Below are 27,368 nucleotides of genomic sequence, written 5' to 3'. Positions count from 1 at the left end.
AAGTAAAAAAATATGCCCCTGTACCTCTGCATTCGGACCATAAGACGCACCCTGATTTTCCCCAAACTTTAGGAGGAAAAAAAGTGCGTCTTATGGTCCGAAAAATACGGTAAATATCATCGGGTTATGGCCATAAGCCACAGATTGGCTTAAGGGTTTTTTCATGGCTTTACATCCCACCAGATTCACTTGTGCTTGATGCAAAATCAGCAAAATAAAACACCAAGAAGGAAAAATATGTATCTTAGTAGCTAGCTTTTGGTGGACCTGACTTGGTGAAGGAGACATTACTGTTTTAGTATTAAGTTGGATAAACTGAAGATTCCAAAATCCCAAATATGTTACACAGTGACACTGATATATTACAAAAAGAAATCTGAAAGCAGCTGTGATTTTTGCTTGTGTGCATGCTGTAACACGGCGTTATGTAAGAGAGACTTTATGTCCTTTCTCAAGTTGCAGCATTTTAGTGCTCATTAATAAAGCATGATAGGTTCATTTTGGTATTTTAAGAAAAAAAAAATATATTTTTTTTATATCATAAAACAAAGCTTAAATCACACATCATGCTATACTTTCATTGAATAAAATAAAACCAATATTGACTCGGTAGGGTCAGTATATAAAAGTCTCCCTTGTATCATTTGCATTCCTATATGTTCATACAGATATATAGGGTAATAGTAGAATAGTATATCACATAAATAGCTCCATACCAACTTTTTGCAAGTTACAACAAAATCCTATATCAAAAGAAGAGGTTTATTTAGTCAGTATGATTCCAGCAATTCGATAAACACTGCACATGTACTCTTAAGAAATCTCTCCAAGAAGCACAGGGGGTCGTCATCTTACTCTAATAAGAGCTAAATGGACCATTTTACTGGGACTTTCTATTTCTGTCACTGCCAAGTTAGCACAGAGGGGGTACTGAACGCAAGCTGTCATCTGAACCTGCTTTCATTGATGTTTATTGAGATGACAGACTCACCTGATGCTTTTTCTTTGTGTTTCAGCTTGTCGTCCTGGATATTACAAGGCTCTGCTGACCGATTTATACTGTACAAAGTGCCCACCCCACAGCTTTTCCCTGCAGGACAGTTCAGCTGAATGCACATGTGAGAGAGGATTCTACAGAGCCAAGTCTGACCCCAAGTCTATGGCATGTACCCGTAAGTTGACTTCTTGAATAATAATATTGTCGTTATTTTTGATGCTTTTTGCAACTTCAGAGAACAAGTAAAACAATGCTATTTAAGAAATATTGCAGTTGTAGAACATCAATGTTCTTTCAGGGACCCCCAACTACAACAATCCATTTCGGTGAAGTTTTTAGTGAGATTTGAAGACAGAACCTGAGCACTACAAAACAAGAATACTAACTGTGTTGTCACCATAACTGCCCTCTTTTTCCCACTTTTAGCCACTTTTTCCCCCTTTTCCCACTTGATTTAGCACTGTGTGTTTTGAACATAGGAGGGTAGAGTAAGCCTACAAAACTACTCTGCTAAAGGAGCAAGCATAGCCACAAAAAGACTAACTTGCATAATAAATTGCATTCATTTCAAATAGAGAAGAAATAAAACCCTTTTGAAGTTATCTTTTACTGTGTTCCACTGGGGAGATTTTCCCTCTATATCTGTCCTGAAGATGCAGCAGAAAATTTTAAGAAATTTTTGAGCGGAATAGGAGAAAAGGGAAGACAAATATCATACAGTCCAGATTGACAGATTTTCTCATGCCCTGATGACAACTCAAAATCTTGCCAGTGGAGTCTGACACAACAATACAAATTTCACAAAGTGTCCCACCCTTCCCCACTGTATCCAATTCTAAAAATGAATTGCCTTTATATTTGCTTTAGGAAGGATTTTGATGATGGGGGATGATAGAGGATTAATCCTCCACATTATATTATTCTGTCACATTATAGTTCATTCTGCACAATAATGCAAGTACGTTCCACTAATTTAATTTTAGTGCACATTATTATTATTATTATTATTATTATTACACAGTATTTATATAGTACCCACATATTACACAGTGCTTTACAAAGTCCATAGTCATGACACCAGTTGACCCTCAAAGGGGCTCACAATCTAATGTCTCTACTAAAATCATTTGTCCTTAATACAGTCTAAGGTCAATTTTTTGGGGGTAGTCAATTAACTGAACTGCATGTTTTTGGAATGTGGGAGGAAACCCAGGGTACCCAGGGGAAACCCACACAAACACAAGGAGAACCTGCAAACTCCATACGGCCACCGTGAGGTTAGCAGAAGTGGAAACACAGTGGACAGGAACCAGACAGTATGTAGTCTTACCACATGGCAGAAGCACCCTTGTAAAAACCCACCAATGATTAGCAGATTGGCACTAAAAAGATACTTTGGTAATACAATCTGCTATTAGAAAACTCTCTGTTTTTTTTTTTAAGAATACTTTCTAATTTCTTTCAAGTTGAAGAAGCTGCAGACCATTAACCAGTCTTAGGTTACATTGGAACTCTTACATTCCACATCTTAATGATACAAGCACATCTTAATAGAACGCGCACTTGTGCCGTACTGAATGTTGCCAATTGAAGGTGCAATCAAGAATTGTATATTAAAGTACTAATCATGTCGTGTTTGTGAAATGTAATGGTACCGATCCATCAGGCAGAGCTTAGCCTTCCCCATCTGCTCAGTCCTTTGTTTAGTAATGCAAGAAGATAATAACTCGCCAATGCATCATAAAGAGCAAGTTAAACGTGATATAAATGCATGTACATTCTCTGGCTTTAATGCTCAGCAGCTGTGCTGTCTTACTTAAGCACAACTCTACATATAGATATATCACGCTGAAATGGCTCCCTTGTGCATAAAGAAAGGGAATTTAATCCCACAGGGTCTATTATCAGGGTTCTGCTTTTTTAAAATGCCTGCAACTGACTCCATTTTTACAGTCCCACAGGACTTGAATCTGGGTGGTCTAACTTATTTTACTGCCTGAGGCACATGAGATGGTGGTATATTTGATGCACTAAAAATTATGTAAATCAAAAAGGCACAAGACAAGAGTTTGAAGGTACAACATATCAAAAAGATAGCTCAAAAATATTTGGTGGCTCAGTAATATGAAATAATACATATAGACACATCCCATTGGGTATCAATAGTGAATAACCCTATTCAGATCCTCTTGTTATCCAGGTAATAGCCTTTTAACACAATAATTTCAAAAGTGGTATAATATAAAGTATTGGTTCTCATATTAATTGTGTTACCATATTTATTGATATTCTAAAACCAGAACTTCCATGGTGCTCAAGAAAAAGAAGGGAGGGTTATATCACTGTCAAGTCTTTTCTTTGCCCTTTCTGTTTCATTAGGAAAATGTCACTTCCTGATCATTAGACACAACAGAAAGTAGGGGGAAATTTCTCAAAAGAGAGGCAAGTTTTCCTTATGACAGGTAGTACTGGAACTGGTGTCCCCATTGGAAGATTTTATACCACCTTCTGTTGCATGGACAATTGAATGTCATTGCTTTTTGTAACATTCTTTTTGTTTTCAACCCTTAATATGTATGAAGCCTAAATGTAAAAGACTGTCATATGCCGGCATGGTGCAGGTAGGACCCTTGCTTTGTAGGGAAGTAGTGATCTTCATCAGAGTTCTAAAACATCCCCAGACTGAGTGAGACCCAGCAATCAACAAAGGTAATGTTACCTGATGATTGGAGACCTCCGACACAAAAGGAGATTTGATGGACTTCTGCAGAGAGACAAATGCTTACCTACTGAAAGCAGGGGTCAGCCTTTTCAGAATGTTGGTATGGGGCAGGCGGGCTGTGGCTGCTTTAGAAATAAAATGAACTGTAAGCCATTAGACACCTTTAGTTTACATACACCTAAGTATATTAATTGATTTAAATTTTCACAAAATTATTTTAGTAGAAGATGTTTATTAAGTAAGATGTCATAACAGAATTATTATTTTCAACACACAGTTGACTTTCTTCCCATTAAAGAAAAATGCTGAAAACATTCCAATGCCTATTTTCCTTACCTCTTACTGGCAAATCCACCAACTGGCATCCCCATGGGGAAGATGTAGAATTACGATTATGTTTCTTATTATTTTTGCTATTTCACATTTAAGCTGCATTCTGGCAATCATTCAATATGTGAGCCACTGCTGAAATCAGCTTCCAGAAAGAGAACGAGGTTCCATTTGGAAGGTTCTGTCATCCAACCAGGCAGAGCTGGTTGGGTGATGGCTTATAACTGAGTGACTATAAAGATATAGGCATGCTGGTCATAGGTAGGACATCTTGTGTCTGTAATATAGCAGCACGTGGATGCAAACTGACCATGCCAGGACTGATCTGATAGTCAGATCATTATGAGAAGGCAAAAGGGACTGGAAGGACCAATCAAGGAATAACGAGTGGAAATTACCCTATAGGGACAATCAGGCTACTAAATGTAGAAACGATGCCCAAGTACAAATTGAATTGTACAAAAGCTTTTTATAGGTTTACATACTTTAACAATGTTAACAATAAATCAGATAAAATAGGCTCAAAAGTTACCTAAATGTGTACCTATTAACATTACGTTCTTCTTTGGAAAATCCCCAGTTGACCATGTAAAGAAAAAACTTTCATGGAAATTTGAATATGGGGCATATGTGACAATCTGTATGCTTTAAAACGGTGTACAGTATGTAAGTTAGTATTTGTCTCCATCAGTGCTGTTTATTGCTTTGCATCTTGTAAGCACCTACTTCATTGTTTACATGATCAGTATTATGTCAGTAGGACAAGCAAAGTAAATGGAAGTTAGTCACTTGGACTACTTTTCCATACAAGCCAGAGCCCACACTATTACCAGGAAAAGAATACTGCTGCCCACCCAGTGCTAATAGCACCTTTGGACATATATATTATTTTTATATATTCATTGCACTGTTACATGTTTTGTCAGGGTTGCAGGTTTCTATACTTTTTAAGAGAAGCTTATGTACATGAATAATTTGGGAACTCTTCTCCCAGCATCTCCTCACCTTTCATGATATGTTTTTGTTAACATACATATTTTAGCATGAACTTTTTTTTCTCCTTTTGTGTTTAGGAGAAGAAACCTTTTGGCAAGTACTCTGATTACACTCCTTATGCCAGTCCCTGGCTTGCATCCAGAGTGATTGCTCAAGGGAGTGTCTTTTGTCAGAAACCTGATAGACTCTCTTGCTCTAAAGCGTCTGATAACGGAACCCTTAGATCACTTTTGTGACAGGAAGATGAATTACTTGAGATGTTCTGAAAACTAGGATGAATGGGACAGAGGTTGAGCTTCCCAGCAGTGTCTGTCATAAAATCAGTGTTTCTATCAAGAGATGATTAATAGTGTCCCTTTAAAAGCCCTGTTATGATAAATAGTGCCTGTCTCTAAAAGGTTATCAGCTACGGTGTCACTGACAATGCCATAAACAGGTATGCTTGCTTCTGATTTGCTCTTTCTAAATAAATGCTTCCTTTTTGCTTCTTCTATATTCTTTTTAAGGTCCTCCATCTGCTCCAAGTAATCCAATTTCCACTGTGAATGAAACATCCGTCATTATGGAGTGGAGCCCCCCTGAAGACTCAGGTGGCCGAATGGACATCACATATAACATCCATTGCAGAAGGTGCCTATTGGAAGGACAAAAATGCAGCCCATGTGGAAGTGGTATCCATTATATTCCTAGACAGTTTGGACTGCCCCATCCGCGTGTCCTCATCACTGACCTTCTTCCATACACAAACTATACGTTTGACATTGAGGCTTTAAATGGCGTTTCTGAGCTGAGCAGTGGACCTAAACAATTTATCTCTGTCAATATTACCACAAGTCAAGTAGGTAAGACATCTTTCCATTTCATTGTCTCTACTCTAATTATCTGACTTTGGTGGAAGTTGAACAAAATCAGTAGTATTACAAGTTCAAGTAATTCTAACACAACTTTTAACAAACCCCAAAGGACTAGTAACCAATGAAGCTAAATAATAGAACTAGGACCTAACTTTTATGTAACAACAAGAAAGGTTATTTAAATATTGACGTTTTCTTTGGTTGAAAGGATTTTTTTTACTTATACATAGTCATGAAAACAGATGGGCAAACAGATTTAAAGGTTTTGGTCAAATCAATAACTCCTTGGTCAAAGCTTTCGCAGAACGATGATGAAGTTTGTTTAACATTCATCATATCATAGCGCTTGATTTCTGGGTCATGACGGAGGTGTTTTACTTTTCCTGTTGGCCTTTTTTTAATCTACTTTAAATTATGCACAATGCAATAGACACTGTTGCTATTTGGCAACAGGTATGATCATTTAATATGAACAGTACACAAGCCAAGATCTAAGTCAGGGAAAACTAGTCACAGGAGTTACCTGTATAGGAAGCTTTGAAGCTAAAAGTCTGAAGACTGAACCACCCACGATCACTGAACGACCATACACACAATAGATTGCAAACGATTGTCACCCAATCCCAGATACGCTGGGACTATCGTTCGTTTCCAGAAACTTTCCTCGTTCGCTCGCGTCGTTGGCCTGTCGTTGTGCACTTTTTTTGTTAAAGATTATCAGCCAATCGGTTGGCAATCGGACAATTATTGCACGTGTGTACGTAGCCTTAGTTTATTAGTCTGCCAACCTCTCAAGTTCTTTGAAAAGCCATTTAACATACAATTGTTACCAAAATTTCTGGGAAAAAGAGAGGGGGGTCTGGATATGGGAATGTATATGTTCCTGACCTTCACTGTGCAGACAAAACCTGTTACTTTGTCCAGAGTGAGCAAACTATAGATTTGCTTTAAGTGTCAAGCCTAAGATGATACCAAATATTGTTAAATGAACAGATCATAAAAAAATCTTTCCTTTTGTTCAGTGTATTTATTTTTTACAGTAACACAGAAAATCTTAACATATAATATGAATATTTTTATAAAGTATATATTTATATATAGGCAGTTGTCTGTGCTAACATAGTTTTCCACATTCTTCCCACAGTCAATGTTATCCTGAAAGAAAGAAAAAGTAAAGACAGTGTCACACTGGCGTTTCAAGGGCCAGAAAAGACTAATGACGCAGTGGTGGAGTATGAAGTAATTTATTATGAAAAGGTCAGTATTGGAAACATCCAAACATCATTTTTATTTGACATACATATTATCAGATGTATATTTTCAGCATGTTAACCTTTATATAGTAAAGGACACCTAGCTTTACTCTACGGAAATTATAGTTTCTTTTCCTTTCTGCAAAGGTTAGATGGTGGGCTTTGAAAGGGTTAAACAAAATACAGTTTACAAGGGTATATAAGATATATATGTATATAAATAATAGAATATATATATATATATATATATATGTCTCAAAAAAACTAGGTTGTTTCAGAGTGACAAAATAATCACTTAATCATTTAATAGGCTGCTTATTTTTTTTTTTTGCAGAATCACAAAGACCAAAACTACACAATCTTGAAAACTCGATCTACATCCATGACTGTGGATGGGTTAAAACCTGGAACCACCTATATTTTCCGAGTCCGGGCACATACCATTGGTGGACAAGGAGTATATGGTGGTGAAATAGAGCTGGAGACCAGCACTGAAGGCAAGTTTTCTCTTTCTAAACTTAGTTTGCTTTTATATGAAGTAGTACAAGTGCTGCATAGATTAAATGCCAGCAAGTGTTGTAAATCTGACTATATAGAAATATGAAATATTGATTTGGATTTTGTAGGCAACAGCAGTGTTGTCACCTTGATCTTATTTAGCCATGGTTCACTGACTTAGAATTTAGTGGGGCAACTTCTGCACTAAACTGAATCAAGAAGTGAAGCTTTTAAATTAGTGTTTCTCAAATAGGGGTTCTATAGAAAATTAGGGTTCCTCCAGAAGTTGCTAGGAGTTCTTTGTGCAATGAGCAGTTTACGACACACACAGATCAGTTTGATAGATACCATACCATAGCATAATAGATGGTCTTTTTGGCTGTAAGGGTGACATTTCTTTCAATAGCAAGCAAATGTAAAAGGCATAATAGGAGTTCCCCGTAAGTTATTTCAAGGAGTTCCCCCATTTTAAAAGGTCTAGAAACACTTCCTTAAAGCTATGATTAGAGGATAAATTATATATTATTGCAAAGTAAGAACTAGACAATCTAACATAGTCATGGGAATCTTTAGCTTAATATTCTTTGAGGAAAGTTTTTATCACAATTGGATGGGAAGACTTTTCATTTATTAGAAGTTATTAAACTATTTAAAGAATGGGAGAAATAGTGCCCCTTGGCTCAAGGAGTAAAGTGAGTGTTAATGTAATACATATTGTATACCTAATTACCAATTTCCAGAAACACGCTTATTCCCAGCATACCCCGTTATGTATAATGAGGGTTTTATTAGGAAGAATTAATGTTCCCAGAGGATATTCTTGTAATCTGGTGACATCCAGAATTTAATCCAAAATACAGGATGATTTGCCTTTGTCTACCATGATTTGTAGGGATTAATGGGTTTTCTCTGGAGTATTTTGGAAAACATCCTTTAATCTTCTCTGCACTGTGGCATGTAAGAGAAATTATCATTATCATTATCAATATAAAAACTTTTCAGTTTAACTGTTAGTAAATTAGTCTCTTTCCTCAAACACTGTTTATAATAAATGTGTGTGCCTATGCAAGTATTTTTCATCCTACCTTTATTTAAATTTGATGCTATTTAGGTTGTTTTCAGTTATCAAGAATTCAGTCTATATTGCATTGTATTATTTAGGTTTATAGGAGTTATCTGTTTTATTAAAAGTATAAAATAATGCAAAACAGTTCATTTTATGTGTATGCAGAAGTGAGTACATTGATAGACAATGAAGTATACATAGAACACTGTATTTTAGAATAATTTAATAAAGGTCAAGATTATAATTTTTTATGCAGAATATGATCAGAAAATAGGAAAGAAGTCTGGGAGGATGTTGGTTGCTGTCAGTCCATTACAACAGTATAGAAGGAAAAATGGAGTATAATTGGATGGTGTATAAACATTGTGAAGGTAGACCATGAAGAAACTCAAGCAAATCACAGACATCCCAGGGCCATCATATCTAAAATTGTTCATTTTTCTTATTTGTTCCAGTACTGAGATTTAAGAGATAAGCAAATCTTCTAAATTAGAAACAACTGTTCTCCAAAGTTGTACAATAATTTCCATGCTCCTTGTGATAGGGTTGAGATAAAAGTAAAAGTACATAAAGTAAGAGGTTCCTAGGTTACATTGGACCCCCAAAAGTAAGGTAGCTCTTATTCTTCAATATTTAGATTTTATTCCCCAAAAAATTGATATAGGTTGTTGGGAAGAATGGAATCTCCTTAGGTTGGCTAGCTCAGTGGGATTCCACAAACTTATGACAGCTAGTGTTGTAAACCAGAAAAAACATTTTCAATAGATCACTCTTTAAAAAGTTTTTAAATGTTACAAAAAAGATACAATAACTAAAAAACATGTAGAGTGAAAAATAACTTGCACAAAAACCCATTATTTTCCTATAACAAAATAAACATAAAAATCTTAACCGCTCCCTAGAAGTCTAAACAAATAGAGACAACAGCCTTTTTCATGTGCCTGTTGTACTGCTTTTGTCCTACTACACAATATGGTTAGGGCACCTCTCAAATATTAAAACTCTGTTTAAGTCCCTAAGCAAAATAGAATTGCATCCACTGCACAAACATTTATTATTGTGTGGGCCAGAAACACTTACAAATATCTATTTTCATTAAGTTTTTCTGTAGGGGCTGTCAGGGGCTCTAATAATTTAATGTTTATTAGTTACTATTTAGAATTCAAGTAAATATTTTAACACATTTTTCATAAATAGGATTGGTACCCACTTTTCAAAAGAGAAACCACTAAAGGTAGCCAATTAAGACAAGTAAATTTTACAAATGGGGCTCTTTTTTTAAAACAGGGAATCTGACATTCCCTCAAACATTTCCTGATGGGAATCAATTCCTGCCAATAAAACACATAGGCCTAGAAGATTTTTTACGCTGTTTTATAAATAGAACCTATGGTGTTCATACATTGATAACATAAAAAAAAAATGATTTTCCAAAAAACAAATAGAGATTGTATTGTAGGCCGCTCCCAACACCATATTGGGGTCGCTGTAATTTCAGTGAGTTATGTCGATGTGGTTACCATTGACTGCCATACAGGTAAAATTGCTACCAAAAAACAAAAACAAAAGAAAAAAAATCTAATTGCCCACTCAGTAAATAAATATATAATGTAGATTTTTTTTCAAAGCAATTTTGTCCTAGGCAGTCTTATTAGTAAAAGGAAGTTTTCATTTCTGCATTTTGTTCAGTGAAATTAGTAAATTTTGTTTGTGTAATGAAAGTAATTCTGTTTTAAACATAAACATTATTTTCCTTCTGAAATACATTCCATCTAATAATACTCCTGTCCTTGGTGTTTGTCTTTTATTTGATTGATTGGTTTGTTTCTGTTTTTCAGATATGATTGCTATCACTGATCCCAATCAGATCACTATTTTAGCCATTTCTGTAGCTGGTGGAGTCATTCTTCTTATTTTCTTGGTCACCTGCTTCTTTGTCAGTGGAAGGTAAAATGTTCTTGATCTTGTTAAAAAAATGAACATTTAATGAGCTCATGTCATCTCACATCATTCATTGCCCTCCTTAGGTTAATGTAACTCGAGTACTAATAATTTCTTTTCTTTAAATGAATACATTTTGACATTGGAGTTTATGTCAGACACATAGTACAAATTTTGGTGGGCCAAAGTGGTAGTCGACAAAAAACAAAACATAACAAAAAAATAATTGGTGAGTGTCCAAAGATTTTTTTACGAGATATTACATTAAAATCAATCAGTCCCCTTACAAACGCCTTGGTTGAAAAAAGCACCTAAAAAAGTCTCTTACTCAGTATCTAAAACTTTAAAGAATCTGCTAAGGAAAATGGGATTTGTAATATTAACTAGAACTATATATATATATATACATATATATATATTGGTTGGTTGAAGTGGTTGTGTTTTCTGGCAACTTCAGATTATTAAATACCATGACCTCTGACTCAGTTCCCCTTGTTATTGTTTAGATTCCTTTTTCTTTGTCTCTCGGTGTATCTAAGTCAAGGTAACCTTGCAGCATTTATTTATTTTCACTGATTGCATTATTGATTGGTGGGAGCTAAATAATGATTGCTGCCGCTTGTTTAGGAAGATCTTTACTCTTGTTCTCCCTCTAAAGCTTTCCTTCTAGTTTAGCTCATATAATGCAGATTGGCCCATATTGCAGGGACCTTGAACTTATCTCAGTAAAAGTCACAAGGTTGTCATTAAATCTGCCATATGTTGCAACAACAACACATGGTAGTATCATGAGAACCTGTTCCTTCTACTACATACAAGCTTGCATTTGCAAGAGCTAATTCAAAGTAAACTTGTGTTTTGCCCATGCAGTACAAAAACAGATTCACTTTACTTGTATAGCCAGATCAGGAATGATACTTACCTTCTTTTTGCTCTTATGCTGCTTTGTTTGCTGCTGCTAACAATGAGAAGAAGCCATGTGTAACGAAAAGTCTGGAAAATCATTTGGAGCCTAGAAGTTCAGGGGTCAGGTGTAACGACAATAGTGCTGGGGTAGAGGTAATATACAGGGTCTATGGTTTAGGTGTAACATGCAGTGTACAGATGTTGGGGTGCGGTGGTCAGGTGCAACATACAAGGTGCAGGGGTAAGGTGTAAATGACAGAATCCAGAGGTCATGTGATATGTAAGAGGTGCTGGGGGTCAGGTGTAATGTACAGGGTGCAAGGGTCAAGGATATTGTGCAAGGTGCTTGGTTGAGATGGTCAGATGTCATGTAAAGGATAGTAGGGTCAGGTGCAACATTTTGCAGGAATCAAGTGTGATGTAAAAATTACAGGGACCATGTGTAATGCTCAGGGTGCAGGCATTAGGTATATCGTGCAGGGATCAAGTGTAACACATAGAGTACTAGGCAAGCTGTAGCGTACGGGGTATAGGGGTCAGGTATAGTGTAGAGAGTGCAGGAGTACACAATACATACAGAATGCAAGGGTTTGGTGGTATATGCACCAATGTGAGTGCTCTGGAAGAACCTCTCTAGGCAGCTCTGTGCGTGTGTAATCACATTTATTGTTGTGTGACAGCCATATTATACAGTACTTCCAAAGGTCACCATGAGTATGATCATCCTTTTAGAATGAAGAGACTGCAATATACATGTGCAGTATGAAGACAGGTAGAAATTCTTTTTTCGAACGTTTTGTCAGGCAGGACTATACAAAGAACATCACTGTATCAGGTCTATAGATGAGAATGTCATGGAGTGTGCTGCACCCTTCCCAATTGGAGCAGATTCTCTACTAAAGTTGAAGGTCTGCTTACACAGTCTGTGCTCCCTTCCCCTGCCCTATTTGTCTACTAATAATATGTGAATAATCTGATAAAAAACAATAAAATTCGAATGATACTTTTCCCATGGGTGAAACTTCACCGTCCATCCTAGTAAATGTAAAGCTGAGGAACTCTCGTGATAAGACACCCAAGTCGATTGTAAGAGTAAGGTTTCAGCTGCTCTGTATTTACCAGGATTTTTATTATTTTACATAGAACATAAAGAAAAGTAAAAAAAAATAAAAAAAGGAATAAACTTTTTTCTTTTTATACATATTTTACTCCTACAAATATTGATTTGGGAAATGGGGCACAGATGTAAGCAGACCATTGGTGAAGTTGTCTTTTAAGGTCACTATTTAAAAATTATAATTTTGTATGACATACTAAAGGGTCAGTTTGAAGTGACTTCAAATCCTTTTTTCAACAAAGTACATCTTTACAGAGCTTACCTCCAACTTGTCCTTAATTAATCTGTGTGAAATAGAGAGCAGAAAAGCCAAAACTGTGAACAGGATTCAGTGATCATTTCACCTGTTACATTTATCACAGCAGGTACTTGTCACGGTAGTGATTTCGAATGGATTAAAACTTCACATGTGAAAAGCTGTCAGGTTTCTGCAAATTTTACTTTATATATTCAAAAGCTAAAATGCCATCTAGGGATTCTTATTTAAATTGAGGTTTACCTGCTGTACATTTCTTGTTACTTTTATGGTTAAGGTTTTCTGCTGTACAGGTTTTTGGGTAAATGTTTATACTGCATATAATACCTCTTCCATTCCATTTATTTATATGTGGCAGCGCCAGTGGTGGATTTAGCAGTGGGCCCCTGTGCAGAACTGATGTGCCCGGCCCCTAATACCCATGTCTTGTTGCAGAGAGATTGGATTCTTTGGTTGTAAAGACATCATTTTAAATAATATCTCTTACCATAGAATTTCATACAGGAAGATAATGGGGAAAGCTTGAACAATGTGTGCGATTTATAACTAAATATTAACATTTAATTTGTATTCACTATGTAATAATTTTGGTATTATTGCTCTGCCTGATATCTATAAGATCAAATTACTTTGGCTGATTTAATGCACGGTTCAGCTCACTTATCTTTTTTAATGTTTCCATAGAGCATTTTACATTTACAGAAATATTGGCATGCTACAACCTGTCTTTCCAATCCTTGGAGGACTCTGTGCAGTCTGTAGGGGCTTTATTATCATGTTACCAATGCACTGAGTCTCTTTAAAACAACCAGAAACATATGGGCCCCCACGGCCTTCTCAAGAGAACCTTATTCCAAGTACTCTTGTGGGCTTCGCTTTCAGGAACACCTCATTACCCACCACAGTGAGCTTCCTCCCTCAGCTGTATTATTTCAAAACTGAACTATAATTACAAATTAAAAAAATGCAATCAGGTGTTTTTTTTTATTGCAGAAAGGACAGGCCATATCTGTTCTGCAATAAAACAAATTCACCTGCATGTTTGCAATCTTCTCTATAATGTACACTTAGCTGTGGATGTACAAGCCAGCATACCTGTTGGGAATAATTGAACTCCTTTGTGCATGTACAGGAGTTACATTATTCAGGCACAAAATCATGACCCCGGAAGAGGACCAGGTGAAGACGTCAGTACCAGTGAAGGAATGTATAGAGGTCAATTTAGTTCAATAAATGAAAACGAAGAGGCAAGTAAGTTTGTTTTATTGCAGAAGTAACATAGATTGTCTTTTTTTTGCAATAAAGAACTTGACATTGGTTTTTCTTGTTAACTCTTCAGGCTGCCCCCCTCCCACAATTTTTTTAAAAAAGCAGAAAAAGTGAAAAGAACCGATCAATATTGTCTGTAGTTTCCTGTAATTGACCCTAACTCCCTTACTATCTTAGAACGCCTGGTTCTGTATTTTTTCTCTGTGTAGTGGCAGGGCTTTGCTTCCTTATTTAAGAGGCTCCAGCAAGGAGAACAGTGAGCAACACAAAACAGACATTACAAAATTGTGCTCTCCAGAGACTAGGAATCAGTAGTGCCTTGGTTCTTACATTGCAGAAATACAGCTATGGGGCTGTGGTCACAGGAGTACTTAGCACCCTCACAGATTCGGGTTAATTCACTGGGTAAATATAGGCTCTGTACATAGCAAAGTGAATTATTCTCTTGCAGGGGATATATTATCTCTGCTGAATTTATCCATTCAATCATGTGCAACATTTTCATCCACCTGACTGGGTATTGTTTGCAAAGTTAACTATCACCACATCCCACATCATCTTGGGAAACCCTATATTCATTTAGTAAATCACTCTTAATATATTTTGGGATTTATGGCTTGTAATGTGAGATACCGCATGCTGAAAGTGTCAACCAGGTATCAGGTAAATAGGCAACCAGAGCTAAAAATATTTTTGGATAGGGAGAGTGGTAACATGTAAATAGACAACAACCCCTTGATTATAAATTGTGCTACATCCCTAATGAAAGAGGTATGTATAGTAACAATGGAAGAAAAAGAGGAAGTAAAAAGAGGGGTTTAGAGAAGTATGTGTGTGTTAGATAAATATTGTTTGTTCAATAAAGGTTTGTACACAAGTAATATAATATTGAGTCCTATGAGTTTTATTCACAAGGATCTACATTCTACGTAGTCCTGCTGAACAGAACTCCTTCCCATGAAAAAGCCGCATACGCTATCGAAAACGCGTTGGGCCCTTGTGATTGAAACTCATGATGCTTAATATTCTATTTCTTCTGTAATGACCTAAATTGACATAGGACTGATGTCATCAAGTTATTTACAACTAATTTACTATTTATATTCTTATGTTGGCTGATTGAAAATAAATTAATATATCTTTAACACACATGCCACTCCAAATCCTTCTTTTTCCTTCCTCCTCTATGGTTACTATACTTACCTAAAATGGTGAAAGGTTTATTTTTTTGGTAGTATCGTGTCCAAAAATGTTCCATAAAAGTAATCAAATAAAAATGTAATGGTGAAGATGTTTTCTCATCCATGTATATATGCTAGTATATATTCAAAGGCAATCCTAGTGATATATCTAATGATGATACCTCTGAAAAAGTTCACACAACATAAGCACTGACCCTAAGTGTTTTAGGTGGCGTGTTTTTAGTAAATGAGCTCTGTTTAATGACCTACCTGGTTTAACATTGAAAGGATCTGTCTTAACAGAACAAGAGAGCACAGGAAAATCAATTCCCTGCTAGAGATGAGTCTCATTAACAGGCGTTGAAAACTGATTAACACCTCTGAGCTGTCCTGCTGTGACTGCAGACACACTTTAACATGCAGATATGATGATGTGTATGCTAATAAAGCTGCCTCAGCTGGCATCCTTTACACCTCCAGCATGCTCACCTCTTCTGCTATAGATTCCTCTTCATTGATTGCAATGTTAGAGTGGGTGAGTGTTTTCACATGGAATTTATGGTGCTAGGCAAAGCTATTATTGGAGCCTGGCTCACAAAGGCACTAGTAACACATATACTGTACCTAGCAAAATAATGAATTAGTGATAAGGCTTTCTGTATATTTGCTATTTAAAAACTGCAATGGAGCATGCCAATGTTGTATAAAAAGGGATAAAATAATAAATATATGGTGAAATGAGAGAAAGAAACCTAAAAGTTTTGAGAAATCCATTGCAGAATGGAAAGAAATGACTACATGTAAAAATAGGGGTGAGCAAACTAGACTAGTTGAAAAGCCTAAAGAATTAAAAATTTAGAAGATTCATGGAAATAAAGAAAGTGTCAAACAGCTTATTAGCTTATCACCACCCAAACTATATAAGATGAATATAACATTTTTGCTGGTAAAATGGAATTTTAATAAAACAAGTCTCATTGGCTTTATGCCTATCCCCAGCAAAATTACAAAATAACCATTTCAGTGTGGATTCACAGCCTTACAAGGGTTACATGCTTGTTATCCCTAGGGAAACAATGAAAAGTACTTACTTTACCTTATCCTAGTCTCTTGTTGCGGTTGGTCCTCTCCTCTTCCCACCAACTCTACAAGTGATGACCTTCAGCATTCTCACCTACAATACAGGACTGCTGGTCCTGGACTGTACGTGATGAGGTCAGAGACCTTTGACATTGATACATCAATTCTACATACAGAACTCAGAATAACATACATTCTACATACAGAATAAAGATCAGAGGCTTCTCGGGTACCTGTTGCATGAGGAAAGGAAGCGAAGACTGAGGGAAAAGGTAAGTAAGTACCCTTTTTTAATGGTACCCAAGACAAAAACTAGCAAATAATCCTCCTGCTAGGGTAGTTTTGTTATTTTCATGGAGGCCTATTTTTCAGCAATTTGTATTTTCATACGTCCCCTCTACCCCCCCTCTCCTACTGTGCAGCTTTCTGATATTATTTTATTAAGTATTATTATTATTATGTATTTGTATATGTATCTTTTACCTCCTGTTCTGCTTGGTGGAAAGACTCAAGTGAAGTGAGCACATCACTGGACCAACTTCCAAAGCAGCAGTGATTGAGCTTTACAGACAATATTTGCATCTAAGTAGGGGTGTAGATGTAAAAAAAGAAAAGGGGACACAGTACTACACCCCTGCCTATGTGTCACTCAAGGGTGACATCATGATTCCAGAACCCAGCCACTCTCCCATCGCAGGTCTGAGCTTGCGATGGGAGAGTGGGGGGGTGGTGTTCAGAGGGACAACCCCCCACCACCCTCAGCCTGCAATTTTATACGGAAGACATGGTCAGCAGCAGTGTAACCCCGCCCCCCCCCTCCCGCAATGAGGTCCTTCTCCTGACCCAACCACCAAAGATTTCTTTGCCGCCACAGACCACCAAAGATTTCTTTGCAAAATAAAAATGGCCATGCGTGCCCATTCCCGAAAAGAATGCCCCAGGAATGTTAGGCAAGTTTTTATGATTGTGTTCTCTGTGAGACCACCTTGTTATTTGAGCCCCTGCTTTAAGGTTTGAAAGGAGAGGGGTACCATCCCTAAACCTGCATCACTTCGAACACATGTTGAATTAGAACAGCAAAAGAACACAACTGTCAAGCTGAAGAATAACCATTGTATAAAACGTAAAATGTTGCTAAACATGTTTCTCAAAGATCCCCAGTCCTTTTCATGTTCTGTTTTTTCTTTTGCTGGAGTTGGCTTCTGGACAGTGCAGCAGCAGGGGGTTGGCATACATGTGATTGCAATCATCCGTTGCCTGTCTCCAGCAGAGATGGTCAGATGAGTGTCATTGTGAGCAATAAGACCCTGTAATAGACCCCTGCAGAATGTAGAGCACTGATGTAGCCAAGTGAGCACCACAGCTAAGAAATCCTGTGGATTTGTCCATTAATGCTTTTGAACAGTTGAGCATCTAGACTCTGGAACTAGTTTCCAAGGAGTTATATACAGAATATCACAATGTATTTATCATATCTATCATTTACATACAGGCCTTGCTTCAAAACATTTTACTATTATTCACTGGATGGTTGAAAGCATTGGATATAATTGATTATTTCTGGCTACAAAGATTTATAGGAAATTATAGTGTATTTTTAGTATATAATATTTTGCTATCATTGCAGGGATTACCTAAAGGAGGCCTAGGCTGAAATAGCCCTTTCGATAGGCAGTCCCCCTTTTAGCTGCAACTCAAAATATGCTCCACAAAACTCCACTTTTTTGAGTTGGTTGCCCTAGAGGATGCTGTCTAACTTTTTCTTTTGCTTATTGGCTATGGCAGAAGACCTAACTAATGTGGGTTGAAAGCTCTGCCTTACCAATCACAATGTCCGCAGCACCGAAATCTGGACTTACCATGGCTAGCAAAGGAAACAGGAAGCCAGAGGTAACCAGAGTAAAAAAGTCAGCTGAGCCTACATTTGAATCAAGCAATAATGGCTTCCCCTGTGTATACTTTGTATGATTAGAGATTTTACATAGAAACAAGGTGAATAATTAAACATACTGAGAAGAATAAATATATCAAGCTTAATTTACATTTACAAAAAATGAAATTACTCTAAACTGCCATAAATTTAGAAGTGGGCTTGTTCATTACCAGAGCGTGTTGCCCAACAAAAGAGAGTTCTACAAAGGATATGTGTAGGGGCTCATCTTACACTACTTTATGATGGCGAGTTACATCTTACCAAGTGTATGGCTGTCCCATAAGGCTACACATGAAAATACCCTTTTAGAAACAGTTTAAGGATCCAAAGAACCAAATAGGAACTTTGTTGTACGGCTACTACAGCAAAAAATATCACATCACTAATGTAAAAAATGTATTCTGCATGTGATTCAAAAACGTAATTAAAGGGAAGTACCTACATATGTGGGTTTAAAAAATATCCAAATGCACAATACTTTTAATTATTTAGTATCATTTTAAAATGTGATTTTATAATATGTTGCCAGGAAAACAAAATCCATATTATTCTGTATTTCATTCTTTTACTTTACATATTTTATGAGCGGTTCAGCTACACAGCACAGGACTCTGTGTCTAGATTAGATTGCTAATCTTGTTATTGTGCTTAATAATATGATGAAAAGAGGTAAGAGAACCAGTTCAGAGCAATTACTGTGACATATTTGTAAACATGAATAATGAGGGTTTGTTGTCCAAAGTAATGGGTCACTGCATAATCCTGCAGCTATTACTGGTTAGAAGCTTGTATTAAACTTATTGAAGCCTAATAAAATGTCCAGCAGGCTTATATGAGCACTAACAAGCACAATGGTGTTTTTTTGGTAAAAGGACAGAGAAAAGAATGATGTCTTTCTAGATATGGGGGTCACACGATATGCATGGTGGTTTCAGGTAAAAAAAATGAAGAAAAGTGCCTATATGTTCAAATCAAATTGTAACTTCTACACCAGAAAAAAAACAGGCCTTGGTTTTGTGATGGTGTGACTTGTACTAGTATAAGACTAGAATTTCCAGTATCACAGCAATTATCTAATAGTTTCCTTTTGGAATGGTAGTGTTTGAAACCTAAATGTTTGCCTTGACACTTCATAGGACACGCAAACATACCAATGTGTGTAATGTATTTTCGGAAAAAAAGGTAATGACCATGTCTTTGTGACCAATAGCATGCAATCTTTTTGGGCAGTGGTCCCCAAACTTTTGGAGCATGCGGGGAGCCGTGTGTCACTCGAAGTAGAAAAAACTTTTCCCAGAGTGATGTCATATTGACAGAACCCGCCCAATCTCCAATCAGAGGTCTGAGTTTGCAGTGGGAGAGTGGGCGGGTTGTGTCCAGAGACACAACCTGCCCACCATTGGGGGGTGCACCAGCCAGAGCTGCGGCACTCCTGTCAGGAGTTTAGGACCCTTGCATTAGGGCACCAGAGCCGCGGCACACCTGACAGGAGTTTAGGACCCTTGCACTGGGGCACCCTTGCATTGGGACCCCTGCATTAGGGCATTAGTATATCAGACTATGATTCCAATAAATGTCAGTCACAGTTCATGCCCCCCTGCCAGGATTTTACGTCCACATTGCTTATATTTTATATAATGCTTCTCAATGAGATGTATGTGACAAATGTACACGTGCCAACATCTTAAACTTGGTTCTTGGTATCTGATTCATCAGTGGACCCCCTTATATGGCACCCAAGCACTCACTAATTAAAGCCTGGAGTTTCTGCAGTCCTATGTTTCTCTGCTGGTTTCCCAGGCTCCTATTATACCACACTACCCTTCAGGATGATGTGCAGACAGAATGTCCTGGCAGCATGAAAAAACACTGCTAGATAAAATTCAGTACTTTCAGTACGAAGTTCACTGTCTCTCAGAGGTTTTATTATTGTAAGGATCAGTGATATCACAGCCTTTATAAATTATTTATATGTGCTCAAATGCTCCACGATTATGTTCCATGAAATAATGGTGATCTTAAGAGGTGTATGTTGCAGAAACAATTAGCTGTAGCAATATGCAGAGACAGCAAATTTCTGCGGCTATCGACATAATACACAGAGGTGCCCAGTCAAGATTTACCGCTGTGTAAATCTAGCATGTTAACACTATTCCCACAGGGAAACAGGCTTCTTATTTTATTGCAATCACCTTATCAGCTATGGAACATCCATTTAGGAGTAATCCGATCTTGCGGTGTAAAATTGTAGGCCGTGTAATATTACGTGTGTCACAGCAGTTAGTGGCATCTGGGGACAGTAAGGACACTCTATTAGAACACACATTGAACACTTTAAAGTCACTCTGTATTTTAACACTCTGCTGGGTTTAATAGAACAACTGGGAAGTATTGAAAATGTTTGTAGATATGTAAGGCATTACCATTTTATTGATGACTAGAACCTCAACTCATTAAACACCAATCAAGGTTTGCTCATCAATCCGGATCATTAGCACACAGGACTTTGTAATATTCCATAGGATGGACAGACATTGGCTATACAGATGTCAGCAGAACATGATTTAACCGTCGATAATATTATTAGAAATTACTCATCGCTTGCATTTAGGCCAGATTTCAATCTTCGGACATTGCAGGCTTTTTTAATTGAGCTGCTACAATGGATTTAGACTTTTAAAGGTATACTGATTTGTTTGGGTTGTACAGAGCAAACATCCACATTTGGTGTGCAATCATATGTGACTGTATTTTGTATTGGTAATCTGCTGTCATTTTACCATTATGTAGAAATTGTGCAAATCCTTGCCTGCATAGGTCAGAGATCCTGAGTCAATGTGTAGGGGAGCATGTGCAGGTGTTTCGAATTTACTTACCAGGATGACTTAGTATCTATATTCATGGTGCATGTTTTACCCCGCAATGTATGTATCCCTAGTGGAGGGGGAATTTAGTACGCAAGCTGGTTGGTAAGCTACCACATACAGTGCCTGTTGAAAACTAATACAATGAGTGAACCTATAGCATTTTCAACACAAAAAGTAGGCACAAAGACTAGAAAAAAGATTAAAATGGCATCAAAAATTTGTAACATTTTATTTAGATGAGAACTCAAGATTCATTACCATTTCTGAATATACCAAATCTTAATCCCATACTGAGAACTGTAAAACAGCAAACAACAACCTTATATCAATTCTTTCTGGCAATATCAGCATGTTTTTCTTGAACATTTTATACCAATACAAGAAAAAAAAGTTAAATGGTATATTTATGGACTCAAAGAGACCAAATACAAGTCCATTGTTAAGATCTGTATACCCTTTAATCGATGGAAAAAGAAAAGCGTTTGTGAGAAATGTGTTGGTTACATTTCATGGTTGCAATAGACACTCATTTTCAATCCATACCCCATTTTTATTTCAGCTAGAAATTATAATTAAGCAAAATACTAAGATAAATCATTCATATTTTACAGGCACTGTGGTTATATTAAAGCTAAGCAAGACCCAGATGAAGATAAGATGCATTTCCAGCATGGAAGAGGTAAGAACTGGCTATTCAATGACTCCACTTGGTCTCTGTAGAGTGACTGGGCCCTGGCTGCCACTTTCCTAAATACAAATGTGTATTACCTTCAAGGACTATAAAGACTTGGCCGATGCTCTTCATTTTGCCACAGGTTTTCCATACTGGCAGAGTTTTTAGGTTCCGTGACAGATTAGAGCAAAGCTTTACTCATTCTGGACTTACCAATACATCGTTTGGTGTTACCAGTTTTTCATGTGAGCTATAGAATGTTCAGATTCAAAAATGAATACAAGTAGCTATATTTTTCTTTTTTTTTACCATTTATATAGCTGGTGCTGTGAACTTTAGTGAAAAAAAGTTCAACCAACTTGTATAAATTTGTACTTTTTAATACAACGTGTAGATTTGTAGATACTGTAATGTTGTCTGCAGCAGGCATGATTCTGTATGTCCTTGTTCGATTAAATAATTGTTTGTATACATAGCTTACAGAACGTCTGCCACATTGCTTTATGTAACTTATCATGGTATGTTCTGTTTTTATGACCGAAAATTGCACAGGGCCTATTGTAACTGTTGTTATTTTTATGACTTTGTACTTTTGTAATGTTGTTTCCATGGTCACGCCAAAAGTGTAGTATACCTAGATACGGAGGAACATGAATGTATAGTTCTATATGTATTATTCGCTGAATGACACATGTTCCATTTGGATAAGTCGAACATTTATAAAACAAGCTCTTTGGATAGATTGTCGCTGTATCCATCATACCTTGATGTTGTTGTACAGTAATTGTGAATAACATTAAACTACAAGGTCAAAGAGTCAGGAGTGGTGTAGTTTCTTTTTGAAATACTTTTGCGTGGAATGTGTGTAATTCTTGCTTGATATGTATCTTACCAGAAAACGGAATGCATCGAAATCTAAATATTTTCTTATATTGTCCCCTACCAAACCCACATTTAGAGACACATTAGATTTTTACATACACTTAGACATCATGGACCTCTGTTGCCTGTATATCGTACCTTACAAATGAAGGGTTCAAGGCTCCAGTAAATATGTGATGCTATAATCACAAAATCATTTGGTAGTTAGTTATGTTTGTAATTAAAAAATCATTGAAGTAGAGTTTTTGCCACACATACCAGGACTTACAGCTTTTCCTCCAAAATGTGGGCCAGCAATGCACACCTCATGCAGCTTCAAGTTATGGGGTGACAACATCACTGCATTGCTCCTGCATTTAGAGCAATGGTGTCATGGTCAAGTAGGCTGTGTTTGCTTGTACGTGAGAGGGAAGAGAAAACCTTGCAGAGGTTTACGTATAACCCTGTAGCTTGTCCATCAGGATCTGGCCTGACCTAGCCTTCCTTGCTAATTTGATAGATAACACTGCTTCTGTTGCTGAAACCCTCCCATTGTGAGCTGCGTGTTTGTGATGGGGAACATATAAACCACAAATAAAATAAAAAATAAGCGTCATGAAGCTTGCGAATTAAATAAGGTAGTAACTGGATTTGGAACCTATTTACACTATCACACAGTAGCCTTTTGTTGAATTTTTGTTTTAAAGCACTGGATATATACCCACTGCATATAAACATTTGTTCATTTTTTTGTGTTATTTTCCCCACGGCATAATAACAAAGGGGAGATCTTTACTCAATTTCCAGATGTATTTAATAACAATGCTTTAGAGCAGTCAGTTATATCTGCCAAGGCAAGCAAAAGTACATTGGAAAATAATACCTGTGCAAATTCTATTTTCTGAGCTTCTTAGAGATTGGAAATTTCACTCACATTATGAATCAATTAATCATAAAACAATTCTTATTAGTGGTTTAGATTTCAGAACCCCGTACTCCATATTTGCTCTTTGCAAGGCAATCATTGCATAGACATAAGGCTGAAAGTATAAACTTTGGTAGAGGAGAAGTGAAGGGGATGTTAAGGTCTTATATGAGCTGAGGGTCTCATATTGGCCCATAGTGGCCAGTCCTATTTTAGGTTTTAGTTTTTTTACATCATGTAACCCAAGAGCCCCAGACCATTCAATATTTGTTTCCTAGTCCATTTGTTTTTTTTTTCTGATTTTTAAAACCAAAATGTGTGCATATGGACAATTATGGTGTAACATGAAATTGTGTATCTGCCTTGGTTGTTTACTGTCCCATAATTTTTTATTTATTTAGTTAAGGGCAAATGTCAGGTATGAAAATTAAAACTATAACATTTGGTTGGTAATACAACACTTAAAAATGAGAATGATAAATACACTGATGTTCCTGGGTAACTATTTAGCATTTAATCCAAAATATATAAAGGCAAGAAAATACATTTGTGCATTAAAAATACATTGAAGATGTAAAATTGTACATAAAGAAAAGTTCTGGTCACCTTAACAGCATTAGGTAACATACATTATAACAAACATGTGCAATAATTGCAAACATGTGCAATAATTGGTTCTAATGCTGATATTTCAGTTTGAGTTTTGAGTAGTTGTTGGAAAGTTGAAATAGATCTTGAATTTCTGAAGGATATTCCGACCATGACTGGTCATCTACCATGGCCAATAACAGCCTAAATTATGAACATACACCTTTGGTGGCACATTGCTATGGCACTGGGGCAATGGGTTGAAAATATTACCTGTGGCAAAAAAACAAAAAAAAAAAAAACTCTTCATTCTATTCTTTTCAGCCAGCCCATTGATAACTGCCCAAAATGGAAAAAAAAACCTCCTTAGGTATAAATCAGTCTTTAAGATACTGATTAATGGATACATAAATGTGAACTATGTCTGGCATAATGTTGTGTAGTTGGTCATCAGAATAATTTTTATTAAAATACCTGTAGAATAACAATAAACAAAGAATTCTTTATTTTTAAAGTTTTTTGGGTTTTTATTTTTATTGGAAGTTCACAAAAAGCTAAGGCTGCTATGTCTGCCTTGACTTCCTCTGGAGGTCAGAGGAGAATGAAAGTCTTATCTCTCCTCTAGAAGGTACCTTCATATCTGTTTCTCATTTTTTGACCAGATGAAACACTTCAAGCACCATCTTAGATTCTTGCTGTGTGTCATGTATTAGGAGTCACAGGGGCAGAACCAGTTTTGATCTCAAAGAGATTTTATTTGTTTCATGGCTGGCGATATACACATTCTCCACAGATGAAAACACTGGAAGGTGTAAAAGAGACAACTTTATTTTCGCTAAACCTTTTGGAAAACTGGAACTCTTGTGTGCGATTAGATAAGATTGGGGTTTACACTGAAGTGCTGTGTGCGGAAGATGCATCTTTTCATGAAAATAATTGGATTGCTTGAATTAACACCCAGTGTAGATAAAAAGCCATATATACCTGGCAACAAGATTTTCTGGGAAAGCTTTCTGGCTAATGTGATGTACAAGAAAAAAAGCACTCTGTATAACTTGTCTTCTTTCAATCACTTTTCAATGTTCTCTAGAACTATTGCTCAGAGAGATCTTGTATGTATATATATTTTAAACTTTTACAGTGTCATTGAAACCCAGCCCTGCCATAACCAACCATTCCTCCAATACTTTATTAAAGTGGTTTACTCAAGAATTTTGTATTGCTTCATTTTATACTGATATATAATTCTGTAATGCATGTCATTTACATTGGCATAAGACAACTTTTAAAATATTGCATGTATAATCAGCATCTATTGCCTGCAATTGTGTGTAATCATTCTCAGGTATCAGTAAGTAATATCATGCCAGCTTCTAGTGCCTGTTTAAGCCTAGTATGTGATGCCAGAATAGTGCCAGCTTCTGCTGCTTATATTGTTTGTCTGCCATCAAGCAATCTGATCTAAAAGGGCAAGAACAGATCAGTCTTGTCCAATCAGAATGCTGACCTTTCAGAAATGACTGTCAAGACTTTAACTGAGGACCTTTTTTATATTTATTAGTTGTCCAGGTCTACTGGATGGTCAAAGAAAATTTGTTACAGCTGCCTTTAGAAACAAGACAACTTATAAAACGAACACAATTTATGGAGCCTTCCTAATTTTAAGACCCAAAACAATTGTCTTCAATGCCTTACGGTTAAGATGGTCCTCAGTAAAATGTGTATCCATGTATGTGCTGTACAATCTGTGCCTAGATATGTATCATTTAAGGAATTATGCAATGAAAGGCCAAGGACACAACACAAATGTTGGTTTTGCCCATGGCAAGGACATGTGTCTTTTTAAAGACATTGTCCAATATGGTTACTATGTTGGGGTAATTTGCTGCCTATGTAAGGAGAAAAGTCAACCTGTTTGCTCCATTTAACCTACATGTTTTTGTGTTGCTAGTGAAGCTGCCGGGGAGTAGAACCTATATCCACCCACACACATACGAGGATCCCAACCAGGCTGTACGGGACTTTGCCAAAGAGATTGATGCCTCCAACATCCGCATAGAGAGGGTGATTGGTGCAGGTAAGAGAAGCACAAGCTTTACACCTATAAGTTACATTTGTAAATGTGCATAAATATAAGTAAAGTCTTGTTTTTGTATTTAGGTTAATGCATAATTTGATTTGCAAAACGTTTCATTTTTCAATAAATCCTGCCAGAAAAATCATATTCCATCTATCTTTTTCTCTATTGTGATATATATTTTGTCTATACTGTGTGTGGTTGTACTTGCAGGTAGCACATATATGTCCTGCATAGAGGAAATTCCATTGTCAAAATATTGCCTTAGTGATTATTAGTGTACCAGGTTATTGCAGTTGCCATTAGTGTTCCTGTAGAACCTGTGTCTGGATCTATACAGCAGTAACATATAGAAAATAATATTACCAATAATATTATTATTAAACATGATTTACATAGAGCCAACATATTACGCAGTGCTGTACATTAAATAGGGGTTGCAAATGACAGACAGATACAGACAGTGACACAGGAGGAGAGGACCCTGCTATCAGAAGAAAATTCATTCTTTCTTGTATCTCAGCATTCTGATCTCCTTTAGCTTTGTTATGTACATTTCCATTCTCTGCACTCCGGCAATTGCCTAATGACATTTCTTAGGATGGCTTTCCTAATAGATACAATCGTAGGCCATTGGAAACCCAAATGACAGGGTGACAATGAACAAATTGATTGGCAAACTGAATGGTATTAGCTATAACAAAAAGTGCCTGAACATTAACCTTCATGGTATGATCACTAAGTATTGTTTAGAGCTTCAGATTTAAAACCATTGAAAATGACCTGAAATTTGCATTGGAATAATAAAGCTTATATGAAATAAAAGTGATCAGGTTCACATAAGCCTAGTTGGTTTAAAGTGGATGAAAACAATAAATTAAACACATACAATCTATTATATATACATCTATCTATCTATCTATCTATCTATCTATCTATCTATCTATCTATCTATCTATCTCTGTCACATACTTTTTC

At 36.5% G+C, this 27,368-nt stretch overlaps 1 protein-coding gene across 2 annotated transcripts in view; it reads left to right on the top strand.

The window, feature by feature from the left end:
- The window catches only part of LOC140328199 (ephrin type-A receptor 3-like), a 121,755-nt gene that overhangs the window by 59,140 nt on the left and 35,247 nt on the right, over positions 1–27,368 (top strand). For both annotated transcript variants that reach the window (XM_072407604.1, XM_072407603.1), the window contains 7 exons: positions 1,017–1,172; positions 5,552–5,887; positions 7,044–7,156; positions 7,487–7,649; positions 10,555–10,663; positions 21,878–21,945; positions 26,265–26,390. In XM_072407604.1, coding sequence (XP_072263705.1) covers positions 1,017–1,172; positions 5,552–5,887; positions 7,044–7,156; positions 7,487–7,649; positions 10,555–10,663; positions 21,878–21,945; positions 26,265–26,390 — 1,071 coding nt within the window. The remainder of the gene's footprint in view (positions 1–1,016; positions 1,173–5,551; positions 5,888–7,043; positions 7,157–7,486; positions 7,650–10,554; positions 10,664–21,877; positions 21,946–26,264; positions 26,391–27,368) is intronic.

This window comes from Pyxicephalus adspersus, chromosome 4 (assembly GCF_032062135.1).
Source record: "Pyxicephalus adspersus chromosome 4, UCB_Pads_2.0, whole genome shotgun sequence".
NCBI lineage: Eukaryota > Metazoa > Chordata > Amphibia > Anura > Pyxicephalidae > Pyxicephalus > Pyxicephalus adspersus.
This window is presented reverse-complemented; position numbering and strand designations above follow the sequence as displayed.